We start from the raw sequence: 22,988 nt of genomic DNA on the forward strand, positions 1-22,988 counted from the left end.
AACCTAAATGAAGCTTTTAATGTTCATGGTCCATGAAAAATTCCTTGAACCACTATGGAGGTTCTTTAGAGGGGATGTTTGGCCTTTGGTTGGGATATAGATGCCAATAGGAGGTTTTTGTAAACCAAGGATTGGCTTCAAGGTCTTGACCATGGTAAGGGGAGGAAATAAATGGCCTCAAGCCCTTTATGAATTTTTTAAAGAATATAATCCATGAAAGTGACCTCAAAGCACCATATAGGCCCTCTAAAAAGGATAGGGGTCCATAGGACATTTTTCATAATATGAATTGATACTGGGATCATGACTATGGTAAAGCAATGAAAATAATGGGCATATGATCTAAATGAAGCTTCTAGGGCTCATGGAACAAAACGAGGCTTTGCACCACTTCACACACTATTTAGAGGGGGTGTTTTTCCACAAAGTAAATACATATACCATTGAGAGAATCTATTTACTAGGGACTATAAGGCCTTAACGATGGTCATATGAGAACCATTACAAAGTTTTTCACACTAGGTGGTTCTCACAACATAGCCTGAAAGGTGTAAGGATAAAAGTCGATGCATTAGGTGCTAAAATATGCTTTTATGAGTCATGCACTACATAGGGTCTATAATCATCATACAAGCCTCATAAATGAACTCTTTACCTCTATACACTACCTGTTTACTCTCCTTCTCATGCTACCACAGGACCACCTACTTACCCTATGCAATGAAGCTAAAGAAAAAAAATGATTAGGGAAATTCTTTGGTGAAAGTACTAGGCGTTGAGGGGAACCCCATAGCCCATTTTTAAACAATCAATCTTGTGATTTCTTTTGTTGTTGTTAGCATTCTCTCAACCCATGAAATAAGTGATAACATTAAAATATCATATTATATATATAAATATATGGTTGTAAATAATATGAATGCATTAATATATAATCACATTTCTAAATTTTCTATGGCCAATTTTTTTATTTCTCAACAATAACTTAATGTTAATATTTCTCAACAATAACTTAGTGTTAATACCTTAAGACATCCTTTTGGGATAGTACCCGAAAGTTACATGCAAAACTAGGAAAACGAAAAAATTCAGTAAAGCCATTCATCTTCCCAATGTTTGGGAAAATCACTGTTAATTAAAATAAAATTAATTGATATTCTAAAATAAATAAATTTAATTAATAAAGATTTATAAATGATAATTTTTTATTTATTTTTATGAAAATTCATGTATTTTATCTTTATTTTTTTATCATAATCTTTTTAGTATTTTATTTTTTGAAAATAAAATATTTAAGGTAATGATTTTAGAATATATTCTTAATTAAAATAATAATAATAATAATACCACGACTCAACATGATTAATAAAAAATATTTTTAAATGATAAATTTTCATAAAAACTCATTTTTTAATTTTATTTTTATGTATTTTTTTTAGTAAAATTTTACATAAAAAATAACTTAATACTGTCACTCCAATTTATTCTACATCTCCAAATAAATATAAATTTAAACTTAATTGATTATATAAAATAATATTTAAACTAAAATATATTATTTTAAAATATACATCTTATAAAATAAATTTTCATCCTATAAATATGAAAATATGCATTTTAAAACCAAAAACAAAAAAAAACAAAAAAACAAAACACTGACGCTCTTTCCCATAAAGATTATCCCAACAAGATTTCAATAGCGATATCCATTTAAATATAAATAAATTTTGATTATCATTTACTAAATATATTGAAAACATTAATTAATATAACCCCATTATCCTAAAATATATCTTTCACATGGCAAACTACGACTTTTTGCCAAAATTATAAAGGAATTTTAATTTCCTACATAAACGTTAAAATAAATGTTCGTGCTCCAATATCGTAAAAAATATATTTTACATCGGAAAATGAGAAACTTTTTACAAAATTATAAAGAAAATTTAATTTCATAAATAAACGTTAAAATAAATGTCCGTAGAAAATATGAAGATTAAGTTATATCTAATTTATTTTGCTGCTTTGTAGATTTTAGAAAGGCTTTTGATACGGTTCTTAGATACAATTTTTGGAATAGGTTAGAAGAGCTAAAGGTTCCTCGTGAGTTGAGAGCTGCTGCTATAAGGCTATACGAGAATGTAATTGCCAAGCTAAAAAACAATGAGGGGTGGTCAAAAGATATTAAGTGTAACATCGGAGTTAAACAAGGTTGCCCCCTCTCCCCTACCCTATTTGGCATTTACATCGATAAGCTCGAAGGTTATTTAGAAGAAGCAGGATGTGGTGGCACAATCTTAGCTGAGATAGTCGTTATCCTTCTTCTCTATGCTGACGATATTGTTCTTTTGGCAAGGTGCCCTTCTGATCTTGATAAGCAACTCAAGCTTCTTAAGGATTTCTGGTCTACCATGGGTATGACTGTTAACACTGACAAAACAAAAGTTATGATTATCAAATCCAAGAAGGACACTTGCACTAATTTTATGTATGACAATAATAACTTGGAGGAAGTGTATTCTTACAAGTACCTAGGAATTGATATCCATCACAAGCTCAACTGGAACCATAGCATTGAGAAAATGATCAATGGGGGATGGAAAGCTTATTTTGGTCTTGAAAATAATTGTAAAACAACAAACCTCGTAATGTGGGATAAAAAGAAGTTCCTCTTTGAAACTTTAGTCACTCCTGTTATCTTATATGGCTGTGAAGTTTGGGGCTGCAGCATCTCCAGAGAATCATGGAGAAAGATTGAGCAAATCCAAAAGCGTTTTATAACTTATAACATGAAAATTAAAAGTAATACACCCTATCCTATTCTCCTTATAGAAGCAGGGCTTTGTCCTATTGAGAGCCTAGCTATGCTCAGGTTTCTGTTGTACAAGCACAAGCTCAATAACATAGACAATCATAGACTTCCTAAGCTAGCTTTAAATTCCAGCCAAAACCACCTAAGGCTTAACCGAGGATGGCATAAAGACACAAGGGCCTGGTTAAACTATTGGGAGATCAATGAGAATGATGCTTTGCAAAACATAAATAACATTAAAGATATTGTTACTTCTAAGCTCAAAGAAAAATTGTGGTGTGAGAAAGATTTAGCGTCTAAAAGAAAATTAAGTTATTATAAGAAGGTCATCAACCCCTCCCTTGAAGATCAATAGTATCTCTCTATTTTAACTAGCTCAAAGAAGAAAATTAATATAGCAAAGATTAGAACGAATTCTCATGAGCTCCATAGTGAAACAGGCCGTTGGCAGTTCCTAAAACGCCATGGATGGAAAGGATCTGCCATATTTGTGAGAATAGGAGCATCGAGGATGAAAACCACCTCCTCTTAGAGTGCCCTGCATACAACCACATTAGATCTCAATTTCACAACCTTTGTTACAATATTGTCCTTCTTAGCCTTTTACAATGCCAAAATTATAGTGAACTCGGGAGGCTTCTCTCCAAGCTTTTTGAGCATAGGAATAAAATCTTAAATCAAAATAAATAATTTGTCTTTTTAGGTCCGATAGATCATTATTTGGTCTCAGCGGACGTTAACCATCATCATCATCATCATCATCAAAAATTTAAAGATTTGTTGAATTCCATAAATAAAAGTACTTAAAAAATGAAAATTTTCAGGAAAATATGAAAATTAATTTTATGAATATAAAATTTTAAAGATGTGCTGAAAAAATCTCCTAGTAATGAAAAATTATTGATAAAAAATCAATTGAAATAAGAAAATAGTGTGGGATTAAGTGTTTTTTAATAAAAATGTGGCAGACCTCTTGGAAAATTTGTGGGAAATAGTAAAAATTGGAGTTGTTTTTAATGAGATTTTTTTGGAGTTTGTTTTGTTTGAATTCGGCATTTAGATTTGTGGTGAAATCTTGATTTGTGTTATTTAAACTAGTTTTTTGAGTGTATATATGGATTCAGAACAACCCCTAGGGCACTTCTGTTGTGCGGGGGTTACCCATCAAACTTGTGATTTCAATGAATTCCTGCGGATTTTAGAGAAATCTGACAAAAAAATAAATATTAAATCAATAATAATAATAATAATAAAATCCACCCGAAAAGCTTCCAAAAAGTAGCACTAAAGAAAACTTGGTAAAAGTTTAGTATGATTTTGATAAAAATTTGGCAGAAATTTTAAAAATATGAATTATATATGTCAAACTTCAAAATTTAGATATTATAAAGCTTTTTGATAGTGCTGAATACATTTGGGCAATGGCTAACCAGCCTGCCATAGGGCATTAAATACCCGCTTAGCTGCATACTCAAGCGGATAACACTAACACTTGCGGTGACTAGATAAATAAAAAATAATGGTGGTGTGTTATGGGCTTAAAGAATATGCAGCTAAATAGACATTTAAATACATTTCCACCCTGAAAAAATAATTCTAATAATTTTTTTTTTTGGAAAAAAACAAAATGATAACAAAATCACCTTTTTCGATAACAAAAACCTTGCTATGATGCAATCCCGTTGTGTTATCCATATCCAACTGTTTCTGGATAAACCTCGTTTAAGGATAAGATCCCTAGGATTCTCCGGATTCAATGCCTCTGCAAGTTTACTGCATATATATTACCTGAGACAGATTCTGGTGTCAGTTAATATTAATGTTCGTAGGTCCTCCTGGTGTCGACTGTATATTGGAGTTTTTGCAAAAAAATCTGCTCTAAGATCACCTCGGATTATAAGATGTTGGCGATATTTAAGAGCACCGTGGCCCATGGACCAGAGGAGCTCAGGTCTCCTCGTGGAGAGAACAGTACGAGTCCTGATCTCAAGAAGAGTTCTTCGGCTTTGCTGAGCTCTTTCCTGGATGCTTTCCCGCAGTCAATTTCTGTAAAGATGGACGAAATGACAACCATGGCATTTACACACAGTAATCAGTCATTGCTGCGCCCAAGGTATTTGGATAATTTTGTTTGATTTAGATCGTGTTTGGGTTTTTTATATGAATTTTGGAATTTGCAATGGAGTAAATTTAAGTAATAATTATTACTACTATTTAATTTTAAGGTTATGATTAAGGCGAACGCAAGATTATGATTAAGGCGAACGCTATATTGGTGTATGAGATTTTTTGTTTGTGAGAGAAGGGACTCATTTTTGTCTATTTGTGCTAAGTTTATTAACACATACATACTCTATTTCTCTGATTTTGAACCTGTTAAAAAAAAACACATATTTTTAACCATTAAACTCACTAGAACTATATATTTCTGTCTATATACTTTATATTTCATAAATTTTATTTCTGATCTAAAATCTACACTCCACATAAAGATGTGCCTTGATATTACAGTTATGGCTATATATTTTTCCAATGAGTTGTGTAATAAATTTATATCAAATCTGAAATCTGCCATCCACATAATTTTTTTTTGGTGCAGGTCTTTTGCTGTGAAGGACGATTGCTTCGGCCTGTTCGAAGGCACCCTGGAGAATCTGCCGAGTTTAAGGCAGCAATATGGGCTTTCAAAGTCTATAAACGAGGTTGTGTTGGTCATAGAAGCCTACAAGACTTTCAGAGATCGCGCGCCTTATCCTGCGAGCAAGATGGTTGGACACCTGCAGGGCCAATTTGCTTTTGTGATATTTGACAGAGGCACAGGAACTGTATTTACTGCGACTGTAAGTAGTAAACGGCGCCTTAGGAATGTTTTGACCACAGACAATTTCATGGACTTTTTCTGTTTGGTATATAGATGCAAGCTAGATTTACCTACATTTGATTCCTGAAATTCTGTTAAATTTTTAATTAATTATTTAGAAAATTTAATTTTAAAATTAAATTTCTTTGATCACATATAAAATTTAATTTTTTATAAAATGTAATATATGTTAAGATTCTCAAAATTAATGGGGACAAGGTAGTTGTACACATCCAATTAAAATAAGTTGAGAGAAAGTATGATAGGAATGATATTAATGTTTAGATATTTTTTTAATTTTAAATATTACTTAATTAATTATGTGATATAATGTTATTGTGTAGATTTCATTTTATATTTTACATTAATTAAAATAAATTGAGGAAAATTATGATATGATTGATATAGATGTTTGGTTTTTTTTCAAACATTATCTATCTAATAATGCAGTATTGATTGTTATCGTGATGGAAAAATATGATATGATTGATATAGATGTTTGGTTTTTTTTCAAACATTATTTATCTAATAATGCAGTATTGATTGATGAGTGGTTTAGAAATCCTTGATTCAAATAAATAACAAATTCAACAATCTATACCCCACTTACCACAACGTTCTATTCTAACTATTGGAATCAATAGTATCCAGCATTTTCTATAGCTTAGAGGATGTAACCCTTCACTAAAAACCCTAGTTGCCAATCAAATTATATTTAATTTATAATCATTGATGTAAAGATTTAATATGTTATCAATTAAAATATAAAATCTCATCCCATCTAATAAACCACAACTTCAATAAATTATATCAAAAAAATTTATTAAAAAAAACAAATGAAGAATTTTTCATAATCCTCCCATTTCCCCCTAAAATCCCTCTTGCTTATTTAGAATTAAAAAAAAAAAAGAACATATATTATTTTCCTATTCCCTTTCATTTTTTTCTTCCTGAAATTCTCTTTCTTTTCTAGAATCTATCAAAAAAAATTATCCCTGCACCAATTATTATTTACTTCCTAAAGCTTTCCTCCAATCCTTTTACTTTCCCAAAATAGTAAAAAAATCTCCCATCTTTTTACTTTCCCAAAATGGTAGAAGATTCTTCACTGTGCTACTTATAGTTTTCTCTAGAAAATCTGCTCTGGTTTATCCCAAAAAGACAAGGGTTCACCTTCTTGGGCCATCCTTAAGACAACTTCCCTTCTTTTCTTTGCACATCCTCACATGGATCTAGCTTCCTTTGTGTTTCCATGAGGAAAGGATCCCCACTTTGAGGTGGTGTTCCATAGCTCCTTTTACCTCAACGGGTTATCAATTTTTTTCTCTATATAAGGTCTATTCCATTTTATCCAAAAATGATCCAGCTTCCTCTTGATTGTCTCCATAGGGGTAGGATCCCCACTTTGTGGTGGTGCTCCGCTCCTTTTTAACCAAATGGGTTTGATAACTTAATTTTTTTCATGCAAATGAGTCTTTATTAGCCTTATGCTTGGATGAGGGGTCCCCCAAAAAACATTATAAAAACATGATTGGCTTCTGAAACCACCTTTTCAAAGTCCACTTCTGCACAGCTCATAAAAGGACCCCTCTGGAAGGAAGACTAAACCTGAGACATTTCTGGCTTTGTCTAATTGTTTATTTGATCTCCATGAATGCAGGATTCGAATGGTACAGTTCCACTCTACTGGGGCATCACAGCTGATGGCTGCCTTTCGTTTTCAGGTGATGCAGAACTGTTAAAATCAGCTTGTGGAAAGTCGTTGGCTTCGTTCCCTCAAGGTAGCTATATATACAGAGATGAAAGAAAAACAATTGGGCTAATCTAACAACCAGAGTTGCAAAAATCCTTTTTTTTGAGTTCTCTTCCTATTTCTCTTATAAATTTTCATTTGTCTCTCCCCTTTTGTTTTGCCAATCCTTTCAGCCATGCCGAGAACAATTAGATCAGATCAGTAACTATCGAAGTACAAATAAAATTGGAAATATTTGAGAATGTTTATTCATGTATGGAGTTTAATTTTGAAATGGAAACTTGATCAAATAAATCTTAATCTTATTTGACTAAATTTAGAGTCTAAATATTTTTGGTGGTGGCAGGCTGCTTTTACTCTAGTACTTCAGGCCTGCGAAGCCATGAATATCCCAAGAACAAAGTGATCGGTATTCCAAACGTAGATGGTGAAATGTTGGGCACAGCCTTTAAGGTTGACCGAAGCTTCCAGTATTCATTTAAAATCTCAATAGTAGCTGGGCATGAAATTGTTTAGAAGTGACTGCCATTAAAACCTTTTTATGTTCTTGGATTTTGCAGGTTGTGCATGAAAACATCTCTGCTTCAACGGTCTGAAAATTGTACTGGTTAGGAAGCACCATGATGTTTGCAAGCCGAAGGAACTGGCTCAAAATTCTGCGTGGGGATTGCAGATTGTATATAATAGGGCTTGCTTTGTAATTCTGTGTTAGAAGATTAACATATTTTGCATTGCTTTAGTCATAGTACCTTGCAGGGAGGTGAAGCTTGGAACCAATTATATTTAATGGTTTGCTTGGATCAAAGTTTAATATGGTGTATGATGTTGACAGAATTCTAGCTTGCAACTATGACTTTATGTAAGTTTATGGACTCTTAAATGCTCAACTTTTGAAATGTAACTTAGAATCACATCAGTTCTTAGAAGCAAGTTATTGAAAATATACATTTGCAAATTTAAATTATTGAAGGCATTCATTTGTTTACGGTATGGTTCACGAGTGCACGGTTTAGACTCTCCAATCAAATCAGTTCTCTCCTTTTGTCCTTTGTGTAATTCATTGACAATTTGACAGTGACAGATTTTTTTTGTAAGATTCTTACAAAAGGATAAGGATATGGAATGAAATGTCACCGAGTAGGAACAATGTCAATGTCATTGTACCTGACACACCAGCCTATAAGGAGAGATCTCCATAAAATATGTAAATAAAATGTATATATAAAAGAGTAAAACTGAACAAAATTATAATGGTAAGTTTGAGTTGTATAATATGCAAAATTTATGGGATTTTAGTGCTTCACGAGGATTTATAATAGCTATTATCTAAATCTTTTGTATTTTGGTTTTTTCTAAGTATATTTTTCTGTCAATGAAATCTAGTAGTGATTCTTTGGAATCACAAATTTGAGTTATGAAATCTGCATAATCCTAATTCTGCAAAGGTTTTTTAAAGTATTGAATTATCTATACATTCAAAATTTCATTTTAAATAACAAGAAAATCATAATTTGGCTAATTTTTTTTTGCCCAATTCCAACCATTGAAACCAAATCATAAAAGAATTACACTGCACCATTATAATATCCATGTTTTACATAATATTGTTCTACCCACCCTCACTACATATAACTACAACTTAATATCATTACATATAACTATAGCCAAAGAATGGAAGCATAGACAAAAATGCAGAAGCAGTCCTTAAGCACATAGAAAATCCTAAAGAGGCTAAGTAACCCTTTCTTATTGAGAAAATCCTAAAGAGGCTAAATAACCCTTTCTTATTGAGATATTATGGAAGAATTCAGTCAAAGAACCCAAACCCTTGACCCTTGCTAGCTCCTATATAGGAAGAATAAACTAGGTGAAACAATTTAATAATAAAATTGGTTTTATGTAAGTATAAGAAATAAATTTGTGTATGAAAGCGTATATAATTCTAGTTTTTTTTCTTTTTGATAATAATGTATTATTTGCTTGTTAGGATTAGTTTGAGTAATTGTCATTAAAATTGTTAATGTTGTTTACCTTTGTTCAAATCATGGATAAACTGGTTGATATAGTTTGTGGGCTATTATATTGGGCTAAAGGGTTATAGCGGCAATAATGATGTCATCTTTGTGACATGGATGCAATATGATATTTATGATGTAAATGGGTTTGTTCTAGTTAAAGATTCCCCTATGTATTAATAAAATAAAATAAAATAATATAATACATTATCTTTTTTCTTGATTATGTATAATTATTATATTTATATTTTGTCATAAAATAACAATATTATTTCAATTGTCTTATTTAATAATTTAATTATTTTTTTTAACATGGTCTTCCAAAATAATGGTTATAGATGACTAAATCAAGAACACCAATAACAATTAGGGTTTAGGATGGTCTACATATAACTAATTTCCCATTTTCCAGATTTGAGCGCATGGATGGTGTTGGAAATAAGTAAAAAATTGGCTATTTTATGGAGTAGTACAACTTTTGGCCATGATATCTATGTTATCCATTTTTGGTCAATTTTAAGGTTTGACTAAGTTATTTTTGGTGAGTTTGAAGTCACATGATGGGGGAAAACATTTAAAAATAGGGGCTTCACATGCCATTAGTGGCGTATATATGTATGATTGCTAAAAGTGTTGCAAGTGAGTAGTTTTTATGTTATAACAAAGATGAATGTTGCTATGGAGTGACTTCTTGTAGAGGTTGCACAAAGACATAGATAGTGGATGTTCCTTGATTCATGGATACACTAGGTAGTAGTGCCTTGTATTATGGGCAACAATACCTTGGTCCATGGGTAATAATGCTTTGAATGGTTGTGTTTGCTCCAAAAAGATGGTTGTGAAGTGCACCTTGAGCATGGTTGAGTGGAATAGTTGTAACTATTGGGTAGAAAAGGGGTGGAATATTCCAAGCCTTGGAAGACTATGAAGAGTTGACTACATGCTAGGTGCAGTGTATTGCATGTTTCAATTTTCTTAGGCATTGGGCATGGCAAAGGCACCTTAGAAGAAGCAAAAGGTTGGGCACCTCCCACCTCTATAAAGAGGCCACAAACATTGTACAAAAGGCATTCAAAAAGTGCAAGTGATCAATAAGTGAACAAGTAATTATGAGATGCTAAGTCTAGGTTTCAACACAATTAACAACTTTGATGTTGACAAAATCTTAGGCAGACTACATAAAGGATTTGCATGACCTTGCAAGTGTTTAAGGCAACCAAAAGCTAGACTAAGACCATTGCAGTGGAAAAGGGGAACTACATAAGGTATACCTATTGGTGCTTTATGGGATCAATTGTGCAAGTGGTGTTATACTAGTGATGAGCCCCAACAATGTACAATTATTTGGGCTCATTCAACTTCCTCATTTGACTTAATCCACCATTCTCATTTGTTTATTGCATGTTTTTTATTATTTTTATGTTAATAGGGTGAATTTGGTTAGTCATTATGCCAACAAGTCTAATGGGTGCTTTGTGTAGCCTTGTTGGTCAACTTGGAGACAAATTTGAAGGTCTCAATGAGCACTTGGCAGCCAAATTCGTGGGAGAACAAGCTAGAGGATTTGTAGGAAGGTGTCCCCCTCATTTATGGACCCTTACCTCAAATTCTCCACCATCAGCTCGAAGTTCAAAGGCCACCAAATCAATGAGCTCAAGGGCAGCCAAGCAAGTCAAGTTGGACTTCTGTTAACTCCAAGCCTTGGGCAGCCAAGTCCCTAACTTTTAGGAGGACTGTTGGGTCCTCAAATTGTATAAATAAGAAGGCTTGGGGCCTCATTTTGGTTAGCTAGTTAATAGACATTTTGTAGCTAGTGGTTGGTCATTTTTGGTAGCTAGTTGGTAGTCATTTTTGTAGCTAGTTAGTCATTTTGTTTTAGCCATTGGTTAGCTAGATTGTAGTTCGATTTTTAGGCCATGGATTAGCTTTGCTTTCAGCTCATTCTCAAGCTCTCCTTATGGACAGTTTCGATGTACTTTTCATGTCTTGATTAATAAAGATGGATCCAGCTTTGCACCAGCTCTAAATCTCTCTTGGGAGGCTGTAGTTCTTGGGGTTGGGCCCATCTCAAGCGCCCAGTACCTCCCTTGCTTATATTTATGTGTCTTTGCTGCATTCTCATAATAAAAATCTGCTCTTTAGATTTCATTCGTGCTTTGTTACTTAGGTTTCTTTTGATGGTTCAAGTAGCTTCTCATGTTTATAATAGATTGGTAGGAGTTTGTATGCATTTGGATCTTGCGGCATGTTCTTTCTCATGTGATGTATATGGTTCTCTTTTCAAACAAGGCTGCTGTTTACTCATTCATTAACAGTTGGATTGAGTTAGCTAGGACTTGGTTTGTTTGCAAGAATTCATTGATTTGTTTGAATAAGCATTGTGCAGGGCATCTCTATCACCTTCATCACCTCCTCGTTCATTTGAGCCTCGTTCAGATCAGCTACTCCATCACCAAGTCTGTTCCCTCATCTCCCATCTTCTCTTTTGACAAGTAACCTTACCTTCTCCCCCATTGTTGTCTCAACTACCTTCAAGCCAAGTCAACCTTCCACCTATCATCTCATCACTCCATCCATCAGTTCCTAGGTCACTTCAGACCCCCATCCTACCTCCATAACCATCCATGCATCTTCCATCAACCATCCATCCTCAAAAATCCAATTCGTAAACATCCTGTAGAAAACCTACAGGACTATCCTGTAGAAAACAGAGTATCCTGTAGGATCCTCCACAGCCATCCTGTAGAAGGCCACTCTCTCGGTTGCTGAGCATCTGAATGCGAGGAACCTCTGTGGATGGATGCTAAGGATCCCTAGGAACCTCTCCTAGCCTCCCCAACCTATCCCACGCTTTCCTTCCTTCTCCATCCCATCTGCACAACCAAACCCTAGTTAGCACAAGATCACAATCATTCCATTCACTTAAAGGAAAAATACAAAAACATAACTTTCATGATGCAAGTAGTTTAGATCCATGCATTTTCATTTATTAGAGGTAATGACAGCATTGGTAGAAGTTTCATTTACATTCTTTGCATTGTAGAGGTTAGACTAGTCAAATTAGGGTTTCCTAGGTTTACATGCTTTGATTTGCTTTCAGTTCATTTTTGTCAAGTAAAGTAGCTTTCCTTTGAGATTAGCTTTCGTCCATCAATTAGCAAGCTTCTTCTGAGAGCCTATAGAAGTTGGCTTGAGCCCTAGCGGACTTGTGCCAGCTGACCAAGTGACAGCTGCGACAAGAGCTAGTACTTGTGCATATAGCACCGCCGCTTCCAAGTTTGTACGAACTACCGGGTTGATAAAATTAAGAGACAGGAAGCCCCAGGAGTTGTAGCATTATTGCTACAATACTGGAGCTCACCAACTAGGCAAGTGAGCCTTAGGTTAATTGTGCTTTTGTAAACAAGTTGTAGGAAATGCCCAAAATCCCTTTTGTACTCTTTTTGTTTTAACATTCTTTAGAATAAAATCAAGGCATACGCCTTGGGTCTATTCATATTTTTTTGTTGTGGTGTCTTTACTTAATAAATATTTTTGTTCCTCACAAAGTTCCATTTAGCTAAGTATTGATACATATTTTGGCTAGTGTTAAAGAAGTATGGTTGGGATGTTATAAGAACATTGATGTATGCACATATTAGGGAACTTTGTTGCATATCTAACAATTGTAGCTTATGGTGTAGTTATGGGCACATCGTAAGTGGAAAGGCATAATCTAGATATAATAGGTACAAGTTGGACAAATTCCCATGGTCGAGGCAAGGTAGTGTTGCATGACCTAGGGCATTGAAAGTGAAATATTTTGGGAGGAACCTACATGTTTGTGACATACACCCTCACCATGACATTGGTTGGGCCATATGTGAGCACTAAGAGCCATGCCACAACTAGCAACCTATCATTTCATGATAATGAGAAACATTGTGCTTAACTTGTTCAATCTTAGAGGAAAAATGGTCTCTTGAGCTTATCTAGAGGGGTGACTGATGAATGGGAGTATATATAAGAAAATCAAAAACCTCTTGTCGAATGGTTGGGGTCAACTTAAATTTGAATAATAATGATCATCCCTTAACATTTAATTGATTAATGTGAAATTTCATGTTGGTTAGTTAATCGTTTTTCTTAGGTGATAGCAAAACATTGTGAACATAAAATTATACTTATCCCTTTGGCTAATTTGACACACAATGAGGGGTGATTCAATATCATCAAAATTACTCGAACTTACACATGACTTCATCCATACCCACAAAAAAGGTTCTAAACCAAATAGCCTTAAACACGACCTCATCCATACTCACTATAACTTTTTTTAACCAAATATTTATAGTAATACAAATATTTTTTGGGAACGGGTTCCCTAGGGTCGATTTTGCGGTTAAAAGCCCAAGTTTTAGGGCTAAAGGCCCAAGTTTTGTATAAAGAATGTAAAGTCTCCGCATTTTGTGGTCGCGGAGTGTGAAGATGTAAAGAGTCATCAAGGGTTTCTGCCCTTAGTTTAGGTAACTTGTGTCGGCTTTATGAGATCTACCCTTGGTCCGCGAACCATGGGAATGTATAAAAAGGAGAGTTTTAGAAGAGTCTAAGGCAGTTCTTAGTAGTTTTTGGAAATTGATGGATGTAATGGGTCTGTGAGGGCTAAGAGCGAAGAGACTTAGCGTAGGAACGAGGCTCTATAGCTAAGTGTGCAGAGGCCTAGGGTAGAATTCCATAGCTGAGTGTGTGGACCCCTACAGCTGAGTGTGCAGAGGCCTAGGGTAGAAGTCCACAGCTAAGTGTGCGGACCCCTATAGCTATGTGCGTAGGGTAGTCAAAGTATGTAAAGGAGATCTGAGCATCAATAAAGAGAATTATTTTGGAGATACCTGTTTATGAGCTATTTTACTTCTGTTATGAATGTATGTGGTTATGTTATGTTGAATACTGGGTTTATGATTTAATTTTGTATTGGTGCGTGAATCTATGTATTTACTTTGTTATATGAACACAAGTAAGAATATATGTTTACGCTAAGATAATCATAATGCATGTTGAAGTTATCCACTACTTAAGCTAATCTGGGTAAATACAGTAGTAAGAGTAGTCACAAAGGCACGTAAGTGTCTGAATTGCCTATTTAGGGTATGCGAAGGACGATTGCATACCTTCGCGAAGGTCTCAAAGCCGAATAAGAGAAGTATATCGATAAACCCTAAAGGGCTTATCGGTCTACATGAAGGAAGGTTTCGGGTATAAAACGACATCACTACCATCTCAGGGTGCAAAAACTTGGTTCCTGCATCCCCCCATACTGCTTCGAGTGAGACTTCAGTCCCCGTTCCGTGGATTGATTCCGAAAGGGCCAATAGTGTAGGGATTTTCTTTGCTAATTAATGCTGAACCTGGGTCAGGGTCCATGAAGCCAACAAATGGTTCTGTTGCCGAGATCGGGATCTGCATAAAGAGATGTGTGATTTCGCATCACTGGAATCCAACTAAGAAAGAGATCGAAGACTGGTTGGATAGAAAGATCCACGAATTCACGAAACAAGAGAACATGAATCTGCGATTGATGGAAGAACAATGGTTGGACAAATGACTGTACACAGAGATAGACCTTCTTATATTCCTTCTCGGTCAAGTTGTATGAGTGGATCGCGAAATTGGAAAACGACCAAGGAAGGTGGAGGCTTGATGGTCCAATAGTTTGGACCCCGGAGTTAGTGTGGAGATTAGAAGCCTCTGAAGATAAGATCACACGTGTTGTCGGTCATTGGCTCGATAGTATCATAGGAGGGTTCATGACAGAGTTCGCAGTCGATACCTCGGTCATTTATAGCGAAGCAATGTAGTTAGCCTACAGTTGGGTGGAGAGTTGATGCCCCACTCTCAATTTCCAGTCATTTGAAGATAATAGCATAAGTGTTTACTTGTGTACTTGGTGCATTGAAAAGAAGAGTATTGTTGCTATGTGATATATATCTATCAACATTGTTAATAAAGTAATATGTTATTCCTATATGCCTGTGATGAAATGATTTATGTATAACTCTCATGGTTAAAGGGGGCTTGGAGGCGTTAGTGTTAGTCAACACGTTCATGCAACTCAGAGCTTTTTGTATTGTCTTGTGTGATCGTGGGATGTGGTTTAATAAGTTGTTGTAATATGTGAATTTCATCGGTTAGTATGTTATGGATATTATGACTCTCGACATGTTTGAGACCGTGATTGTATTTTCTGAGTAGGGACTAAGTATGATGCATCATATGGTATATTAGTTAGATCTCATCAACAGTGATCTAGTCGAAGAGAATTCCAAGCCAATGTTTGGTCGAGAGGGTTGGTTGTTACACTATTAGGTGTTCATAGAAATAGGATAAGGCACAAGTCAAAGGTGGGAAAAGTTAGCATAGCTTTACATTGAGTTGACCAAAGGGCACTCAAATTTTACAATCAATCGAGGATAAAATTGATTTGACGAATCACACCTTGTGCATAGCTAGAAAGGTGTTGGATTTCCTCAAGGAATACTCGGTAGCCATTATGGGGTCCATTATGGGAAGACTCAAATTGTTGGGGAACCAAATCTATATGAGGTTACTGACTGATGATGTTGTGGCTTATTCGTTGCTTACGTGCATAAAGTTATCGACGTAGAGCAGGGGTCCCTTAAGGGCGTGGGACATATCTAATGTTGTTGTCCTACACTGACATTACGAGGGTGTTGTTCAACTATATTCTTTTAATATTACCGATTGTCAACCCAGACGAAGGTTTCAACTGGTTTTCATCATTGAGTTTCTGTCCGCCTAGATTAGGGTCTCAATTAGTCATGGTAAATTGACTAGTTGGGTCATTTCGAATGATCTTGTCTAGTTGTGCTAAGTCAATTGGTTGGGTTGTTTCGACTAATCCTGCCTAGTAGTGCTAAGTTTATTATTTGTGCTAAGTCGACTGTTGGTGGTAAGTCGAGTCGTGTTAATTCAACTGGTTGGGTTATTTGAACTAATTCGGTAAGGTTGACTAGTCGAGTTTGGTTGACTGGTTGGGTTACGTTGAAAGTCAATTAGCCACTTAAGTACGATTGTGTATTCCAAAGGTAATTTCATAAGATTTGGAGAAGTAGGATTTTTATAACCCCATTTCCATAACAAGACCATGGAGGTCGAGTTAGAATAAAGTAACACTTCCCATTCGGCCTAAAAAGAACTAGGAGGTGGGAGGGAACATTACAATATAAATGAAGGTGTGCCACTAGAGGAGATACTTGATAGAGACTTCACACCATAAACAATATGATCAAATTGCAAGTTAAAATAGAAAGGAAAGCATGGAGACTTACAAGCTCCATGGTAAAAGCCACTGGGACAACATGGTGAACAAAAATGAACATTTCACAAAGTTGTGACTGACTATAGCAACAACGTTTACTTGGAAATAACTAAGTAAACAACCATAAAATGGGCTAGGGAGACACTAGTGGACAAGAAAAGTTTAAATTGCTACATGTTGAGGTAGAAACAAGTTTGAATTCAATATTATACTAACAAAAATAGTTGGATATTAATGAGCTTGACATCAATAGGAACCAAATCTTAAGAGTTCTAAATCAAGTTCAACAAGAGATGATATAATTATAGCCAACTACCATGGAAAAGTATCGAGAGGTTGAAAGACTTAATTTCATCACAAATTTTGAATAACAATGTGTTAAGGTTACAAGGCTTGAACATTTGTTCATTCTAAATCCCTACGATCCATTTTTGGTGCTCAAATACCTTTGTCAAAATAATATAAAGGACTAAACATGTTTAAAGAGTTCTAAGGACAAGTTTTGAACGTGGTTCAAGAACTTGTCCCTTTATTTGACATGGTAGTGGACAAAGGAAAAGTAGACTAATAGAGCACCAAGGAAAAGGAAAACGGAGTTAACTTAAGGGAGAGTCAACATGTGTGGTTGGGGCTTGTTGTTCCCTTTGTTTTGATTGAGGACACAACATTACTAGCTCAATAGACAAAAAAATATATGTTATGCCACCTATTCCTAGATGCGTGACCCAATTTGAGGGTTATTAACATGATTTAAGAGGATTGGAGGCCATGAGAATTAGGAACCAAGATATTAGTTTGAGATTTTGAGCCTTGAGTAGAGTGGGAAAATTATGTAGGAATCTAGTGACATTCATTCAAGTTTTCATATGTAGAAGCGATATGCCTTATATTTCATATGGAATACTTATATGTGGGAGGTTAATCCTTATCATATTAATGATGCAACCTATAGGTGATGACTATATGTTCTTCTCAAGCACTACTAAAATGCACATATGAAAATCATCAAAAAATTACGTACTATTTTTCTTATAAATATGCATACATAGCTATGGACTTACATCTATGAATAGAGAGGATTTTTGTTCAATTGCCTAATTAAGATTCTACAATAAGACAAATGGTTGAAATAGAAATAAAATTTAGAATGGAGAGAAAAAATAGCATGCAAACCACATGTATGACATAACATTCAATAGTAAACCACATGTATGGTTAATGCCAACAAGGAACACAAGGTATGGATGCAAGTGAGTTTGGAGAGGGTATTTTGTCATGTCAAATAGCCCTTGAAACTATTGTATGCCTTAGAGGAACATCATTGTTAATAGAATCCTTAATTATGTTTCCTATAATCTCTACGTTCCAAGTTAAGCTTGGTAGGAAGAGGGTTTTGAGAATGGAGTGTTGAGTAGGGGAAGTAATAAATGAGCATAACAATAGGGAAGCAATGATTCAAATGTGTGGAGGAGAAGAAATGAATCACATGAAGATGCAATGGTTAATCCATATTAATTTAGCTTTTTCTTTATGAAAAACATTGAGTGACTTGCTTAATGAGCTTTCTTCACATAAATAAATGTTAATAAAAATCAGTTAAATAATATAAAAAAACACTAAATATTATCTAACCGATAAACACTTTAAAATAATATAATAAATCAATCTTTTCTAATGACAGTGTTTCTAAAAACTTACAAATTTGTTTCACAATAATAAGCATTTTAAAATAATATATATATTTATTATATAATTAAATATTTTGAAAATTTAATAATGATTTTTTATTTTATTTTAACTACACATCAAATAAATTAAACCTCTTAAAAAAATTTGCATCAAAGCCAACGGTAATATGCACCTGGAATAGAAGCATCCATAACTTATCACTGAGGAAAAGAAAACTAAAACCACCATTGAAGAATGTACTATTTACAATGAAAATTCCGGAGAAAGAAGTTGCTTGAGAAAAAGGAAAACCAAAGCCACCAAGGAAGAATGTACAATTTACATGAAAATTCTAGAGAAAGTAGTTGCTTTTATCAATATTGATAAAATAATAACAAAACAGATTTCATAGTGTAAAAATATTATTATACTTTTATATAAGAAATGGAACTGAAAGTACTTTTTTAATCTAACTCTCCGCCATTTTTATAAGAAATGGAACTAAAAGTAATTTCTGAATGTAACTGTTGGCCATCTTATTATGGAGATAATTAATGTTTTTAAGATTTTTATTATATAACTAATGTATAATTTTTGAATTAATAATAATAATTTTAATTAAATTTTAATTTAGATTTATTTTAAATTTGGATTTATTATGTGTTAAGAAAGATTAAATTTAGATTTAAAATGGATTTAATCTTATTTTCTTGTATTGAGATTTAAACTGGCTCTAAGCTCATATTTTTGTCGGGTTTTTAAATAGATTTCATTATAAAAAATACTATGGGCAAAATCACTGATTATCAAACTTATAGATAAAACTATAGATTGTCTATATATATATAGCTTAGTTTATATATTTTTTATTTGACAAATCAATATATTTAGATAACATCATAGCATATTACAACGTTTCTTCATAATAACATCACAACATATTACAACATCTCTTTCATACTGGATTGAGAAAGCTCTATATATAAAATGTATTTATTAAAACTAAATCTCGCCAAAAATCTCTTTATAATTTTGGCTGAACTCCCCTGCAAAACCATCAGTCAAAAAATAAGTTTTGACAAGGAGATTGATTGTTAATTTATGTGAAGTCATATGTCCATCATAGAACCGCTCAGGGTCACACATGAAAGGGCATGGCAGTTAAAACTGTCCTCTAAGGCCTAACAAATTCTTTGTAAGTGCCCACGTTGTGCCGATTTGATAGCAGCTAGCGTTTCATTGAAGCCTTCGTTGCCTGAGATTCAATGGCAACTTAACAACGTTCTTATAATAAAGAAGGAGAAACAGATACGACGGATGCTTAATTTGATAACATCCCAGTTATTGGTTTCAGTCCATCTGCTGCCATGATTACAAATTCGAAAATAAAACCCTAGCAGGAAAGACATGAAACACAAATAGTGCTGAAGGAAGAAAATAAAAACACCCAAATTACAGAGGAAGAAATTAAAAAGACCCAAATTACAGTGAAAACATAGAGCTTTCAAATTCAACAGATTCAGAAAACTCAGATTGATTCGAGGGAGCCCTCCGAATCCAATCCGAGATCCCACTCCCATACACAAAACCAATGCCATCTTCATGAATTTTGGCATCCTTGTGACCATCATCCTGTTCCCAAATTCTGAAGTAAGAAGAAGCGCCCTGAACAATGCTCTCATCCTGCAACAGGGTCGTGCAATCATGGCTACCCATGGAATCCAGAGGAAACAGAGCTTCTGTATCCTGCAAAGGACTCTGAGGCCTCCAGAGCTGATCATCTGTGGCTTCAAAAAGAGACCCTCTCAAACAATCCTCCTCTTCCTGTACCTTGTGCTGCTCAGCAAAATCCTTTTCACAGCGATTATCTACAGCAGAATCATGGAGATAGTCCAATATACAAGACTGCTTCCTGACAGCAGCTAAGCTTCGGATTCCGCAACCAGTGCTATCCTCCCAACTCCAAGGATCTTTCAATAACATCGAGTACTCATTTGAAAGAGAGCAAAACTCTGGCAAATTCTCATTACCTGCACCGGCATTTTCAGGTGTGTGAAAGGCCATCCCTGCTTCAAACTCCATTAAACGCCCCTGTTTCTGTCTCCAGGATTCCTCAGGTGGACTCAAATCCTGCTCTTCTCTGATCCGCTTCTTGTCCGAGCCCCCCATCTTCATTCCCCTGCCTCGTGGAGTATTCTTTTGAATCAGAAAAACCTGCATGCACCACCTAACGAATCATGGCGAATCCCTCAATCCCAAGACTGACTGAGTACAGTAAAAATTAAATGGGCCAAACGGGTACATCTGCTGCAACAAATCAAAAAACAAGAAGAAACTTTACAGAGCGCTTCCAGCTAGGCTCTTCAAATCAGAAGATTATCTATTTATCTGAGATTGGGTTGAACTTTGAAGGCAGAGAAAGTATGAAAGAAGGGGCGGTGGATGCGGGTCACTGTGCAGCACAGCAGAGAAGAAGCAATGGCGTGACAGAAAAGGCAAATGCTTTTTATTTATGATTCTATATTTGCCCACATAAACTGATCCCACCGGAATTATAGCGGGAACTCGGTTTGGTTAAGGTAGAATTTAGTGAAAGCAAAGACTTATTCAGATTCTGAAACTCATGCCAAGAAACCTGTATTCCACCTTTCGATATTATTATCATCATTCCACACAATTTTGTCCACCGCAGGATGAACTACCTACTTCCTTGCCAGCCATAGAGTGACAAAAAAATTTGCATGGTAAGTGGAGTTAGGTAAAGTTTAGGTCAATAATCTTTAATAAGTATTAACTATTAATATCGAAGCAGCTGTAAGCTTATTATAGTTTCAATGATAAAAAAAAATTCACATGGGAGATAGAGCTTCACCGTCTTGGTTGAATCAATAATCTTTAATAATTAATAAAGTTTAATATATTGATATTAGTTCAAAATTATTAATAAATGTTAAGTAAGGAGTTGGTATTTTGGATAATTTTTAATAAGTTTATTTGATTGATAAAGTAAAGAGTTGTTAGGTTAAGGGGTTGTAGGGAAAGTGAGGGGTTTAGCAGAATTGGGAAGGTTGGGAAGGCTCAGTTTCTGTGAACGCTTAGTTATGAAGCTATGAGTACTTTGAAGTAATGGTCAAAATTTTTAGAGGTTGTATTAATAATAGTCTTATGATCTATATATGTGTACATATATGTGGATCAAAGTTGACTCTCATGTTTTTTAAAGAAATTTTCGAGGTGTAGATTCACTTGCGATGAAATGCATTGTTAAGAAACTCATTGTGACGTCATTAGTTCAAATCTTGACTAACTTTGTGCGACATGTGCAAAGTAGTGTTGGTACACCTAAATATTATACTAGTGGTAGAAAGAAGAACTCTTTGTGACATCACAAGTTCAAACCTTGACTAGCCTCATGTGCCACATGCAAGGCAACATGGGTATGCATAAAGGTTATAATGATAGTAGAGAGAATCGAATCCCTTATCACGTGAGTACAACCTTGCCCTAGTTGCCAATTCCACTATGTAAAAAAGAGGGAAAAGGAAAAATATAATGTAAGAAGAAGTTATTTCTTTCATTAAAGTTTAAATTTATTTAGGTATAAGATTTGTTTCTAGTAAAAAAAAATGCTATTAGATATAAGTGTAGGTTTTAAGCAATTTTCATAGAACAAATTCTCAAATTATGAATGATAATAGTTATTGTATCATGTAAAATAACGTATTTACTTCTTTGTGATATTCCATATTAGAGGATACCGCTTATTTGTTTGCTCACTAGATACGATAGGTTGTTCTTAATACATGTTAATCTCTACATGCAAATTCAAGGCCAGTTTCTCTTGTTATTCTCAACATTTCGAGAGATGTCTTCATGATGACATTATTTAAGAAGTGTGTGAGCGCTAGAAGCAATGCCACAATTAACTTCCCTGTATTCATAAAAAGTGAGAATATGCTTGGCCCTTAAAATTTTAAGACCAAAAGGCTTCTTAGACATGTTATGCAAAAGAGTGGTTGAATGATAGATAAAAACATACACTAATAAACCATTAACATCTTACTAAATGTTTAAGAGGAAATACCTAAATAAAAAACTTATACACATGTCCTTTTAACTAATTTGACACATTATAAAGGGTGTATTGATGTCATTGGCATCATTAAAAATATACATTTATCTCATCCATACCCACTTAAATTTTTTTAACTAAAATCTTCATTAATATGAACTTAATTATTTTATTGATTATCATGAAACTCCTTTAAAATAAAGGAACTTTGCAATGTCAACTAACATCTCCTTATTCTTGAAAATGAGAAGCCTTACACTTTGGCCCTTGAAATTTGGAAAAAAAACCTCTCAAGTACATTGTGCATAATAGTGGATAAATAATAAATATAAACATATTCTACTAGATAATTTACTAGATAATTAACCTGGACACTCATCTTAAATTTAAAAATGTCAATTTAATTAACCACTTATATCATAAAAGGCGTATTGATATCATTAACATCGTATTGATATCATTAACATCCCCAGGTGTATTGATATCATTAACC

The 22,988-nt window shown here is 34.2% G+C and overlaps 2 protein-coding genes across 3 annotated transcripts; one reads left to right on the forward strand and one right to left on the reverse strand.

The window, feature by feature from the left end:
- Positions 1-4,610: 4,610 nt before the first annotated feature.
- Positions 4,611-8,410, forward strand: LOC149171523 (stem-specific protein TSJT1-like). Of its 2 annotated transcripts, XM_089424107.1 has the most exons (5): positions 4,611-4,925; positions 5,412-5,652; positions 7,333-7,453; positions 7,772-7,878; positions 7,986-8,410. In XM_089424107.1, exons 1-5 carry the CDS (start codon positions 4,714-4,716, stop codon positions 8,019-8,021), a joined length of 717 nt encoding a protein of 238 aa, XP_089280233.1. In that variant the 5' UTR covers positions 4,611-4,713; the 3' UTR covers positions 8,022-8,410. The 2 variants fall into 2 exon arrangements, with proteins under 2 accessions (XP_089280233.1, XP_089280235.1); XM_089424109.1 differs by lacking the exon at positions 7,772-7,878.
- An 11,317-nt stretch (positions 8,411-19,727) lies between these two features.
- Positions 19,728-21,075, reverse strand: LOC149171524 (uncharacterized). Its single transcript, XM_089427486.1, has one exon. The coding sequence runs from the start codon at positions 20,641-20,643 to the stop codon at positions 19,906-19,908; it is 738 nt and encodes a 245-aa protein (XP_089283612.1). The 5' UTR covers positions 20,644-21,075; the 3' UTR covers positions 19,728-19,905.
- Positions 21,076-22,988: the final 1,913 nt, after the last annotated feature.

The sequence above is a fragment of the Pinus tabuliformis genome, chromosome 4_2, assembly GCF_031772625.1.
Source record: "Pinus tabuliformis cultivar Carrire ecotype Pingquan chromosome 4_2, CPIR1, whole genome shotgun sequence".
Classification (NCBI taxonomy): domain Eukaryota; kingdom Viridiplantae; phylum Streptophyta; class Pinopsida; order Pinales; family Pinaceae; genus Pinus; species Pinus tabuliformis.

Bases quoted from the DNA above. Each gene is read 5' to 3' on its own strand.
- LOC149171523 (XM_089424107.1), top strand. From the start codon at position 4,714: ATGTTGGCGATATTTAAGAGCACCGTGGCCCATGGACCAGAGGAGCTC. The intron at 5,653-7,332 runs GTAAGTAGTAAA...CCATGAATGCAG, and splicing joins GAACTGTATTTACTGCGACT to GATTCGAATGGTACAGTTCC. The intron at 7,879-7,985 runs GTTGACCGAAGC...TGGATTTTGCAG, and splicing joins TGTTGGGCACAGCCTTTAAG to GTTGTGCATGAAAACATCTC.
- LOC149171524 (XM_089427486.1), bottom strand. From the start codon at position 20,643: ATGCAGGTTTTTCTGATTCAAAAGAATACTCCACGAGGCAGGGGAATG.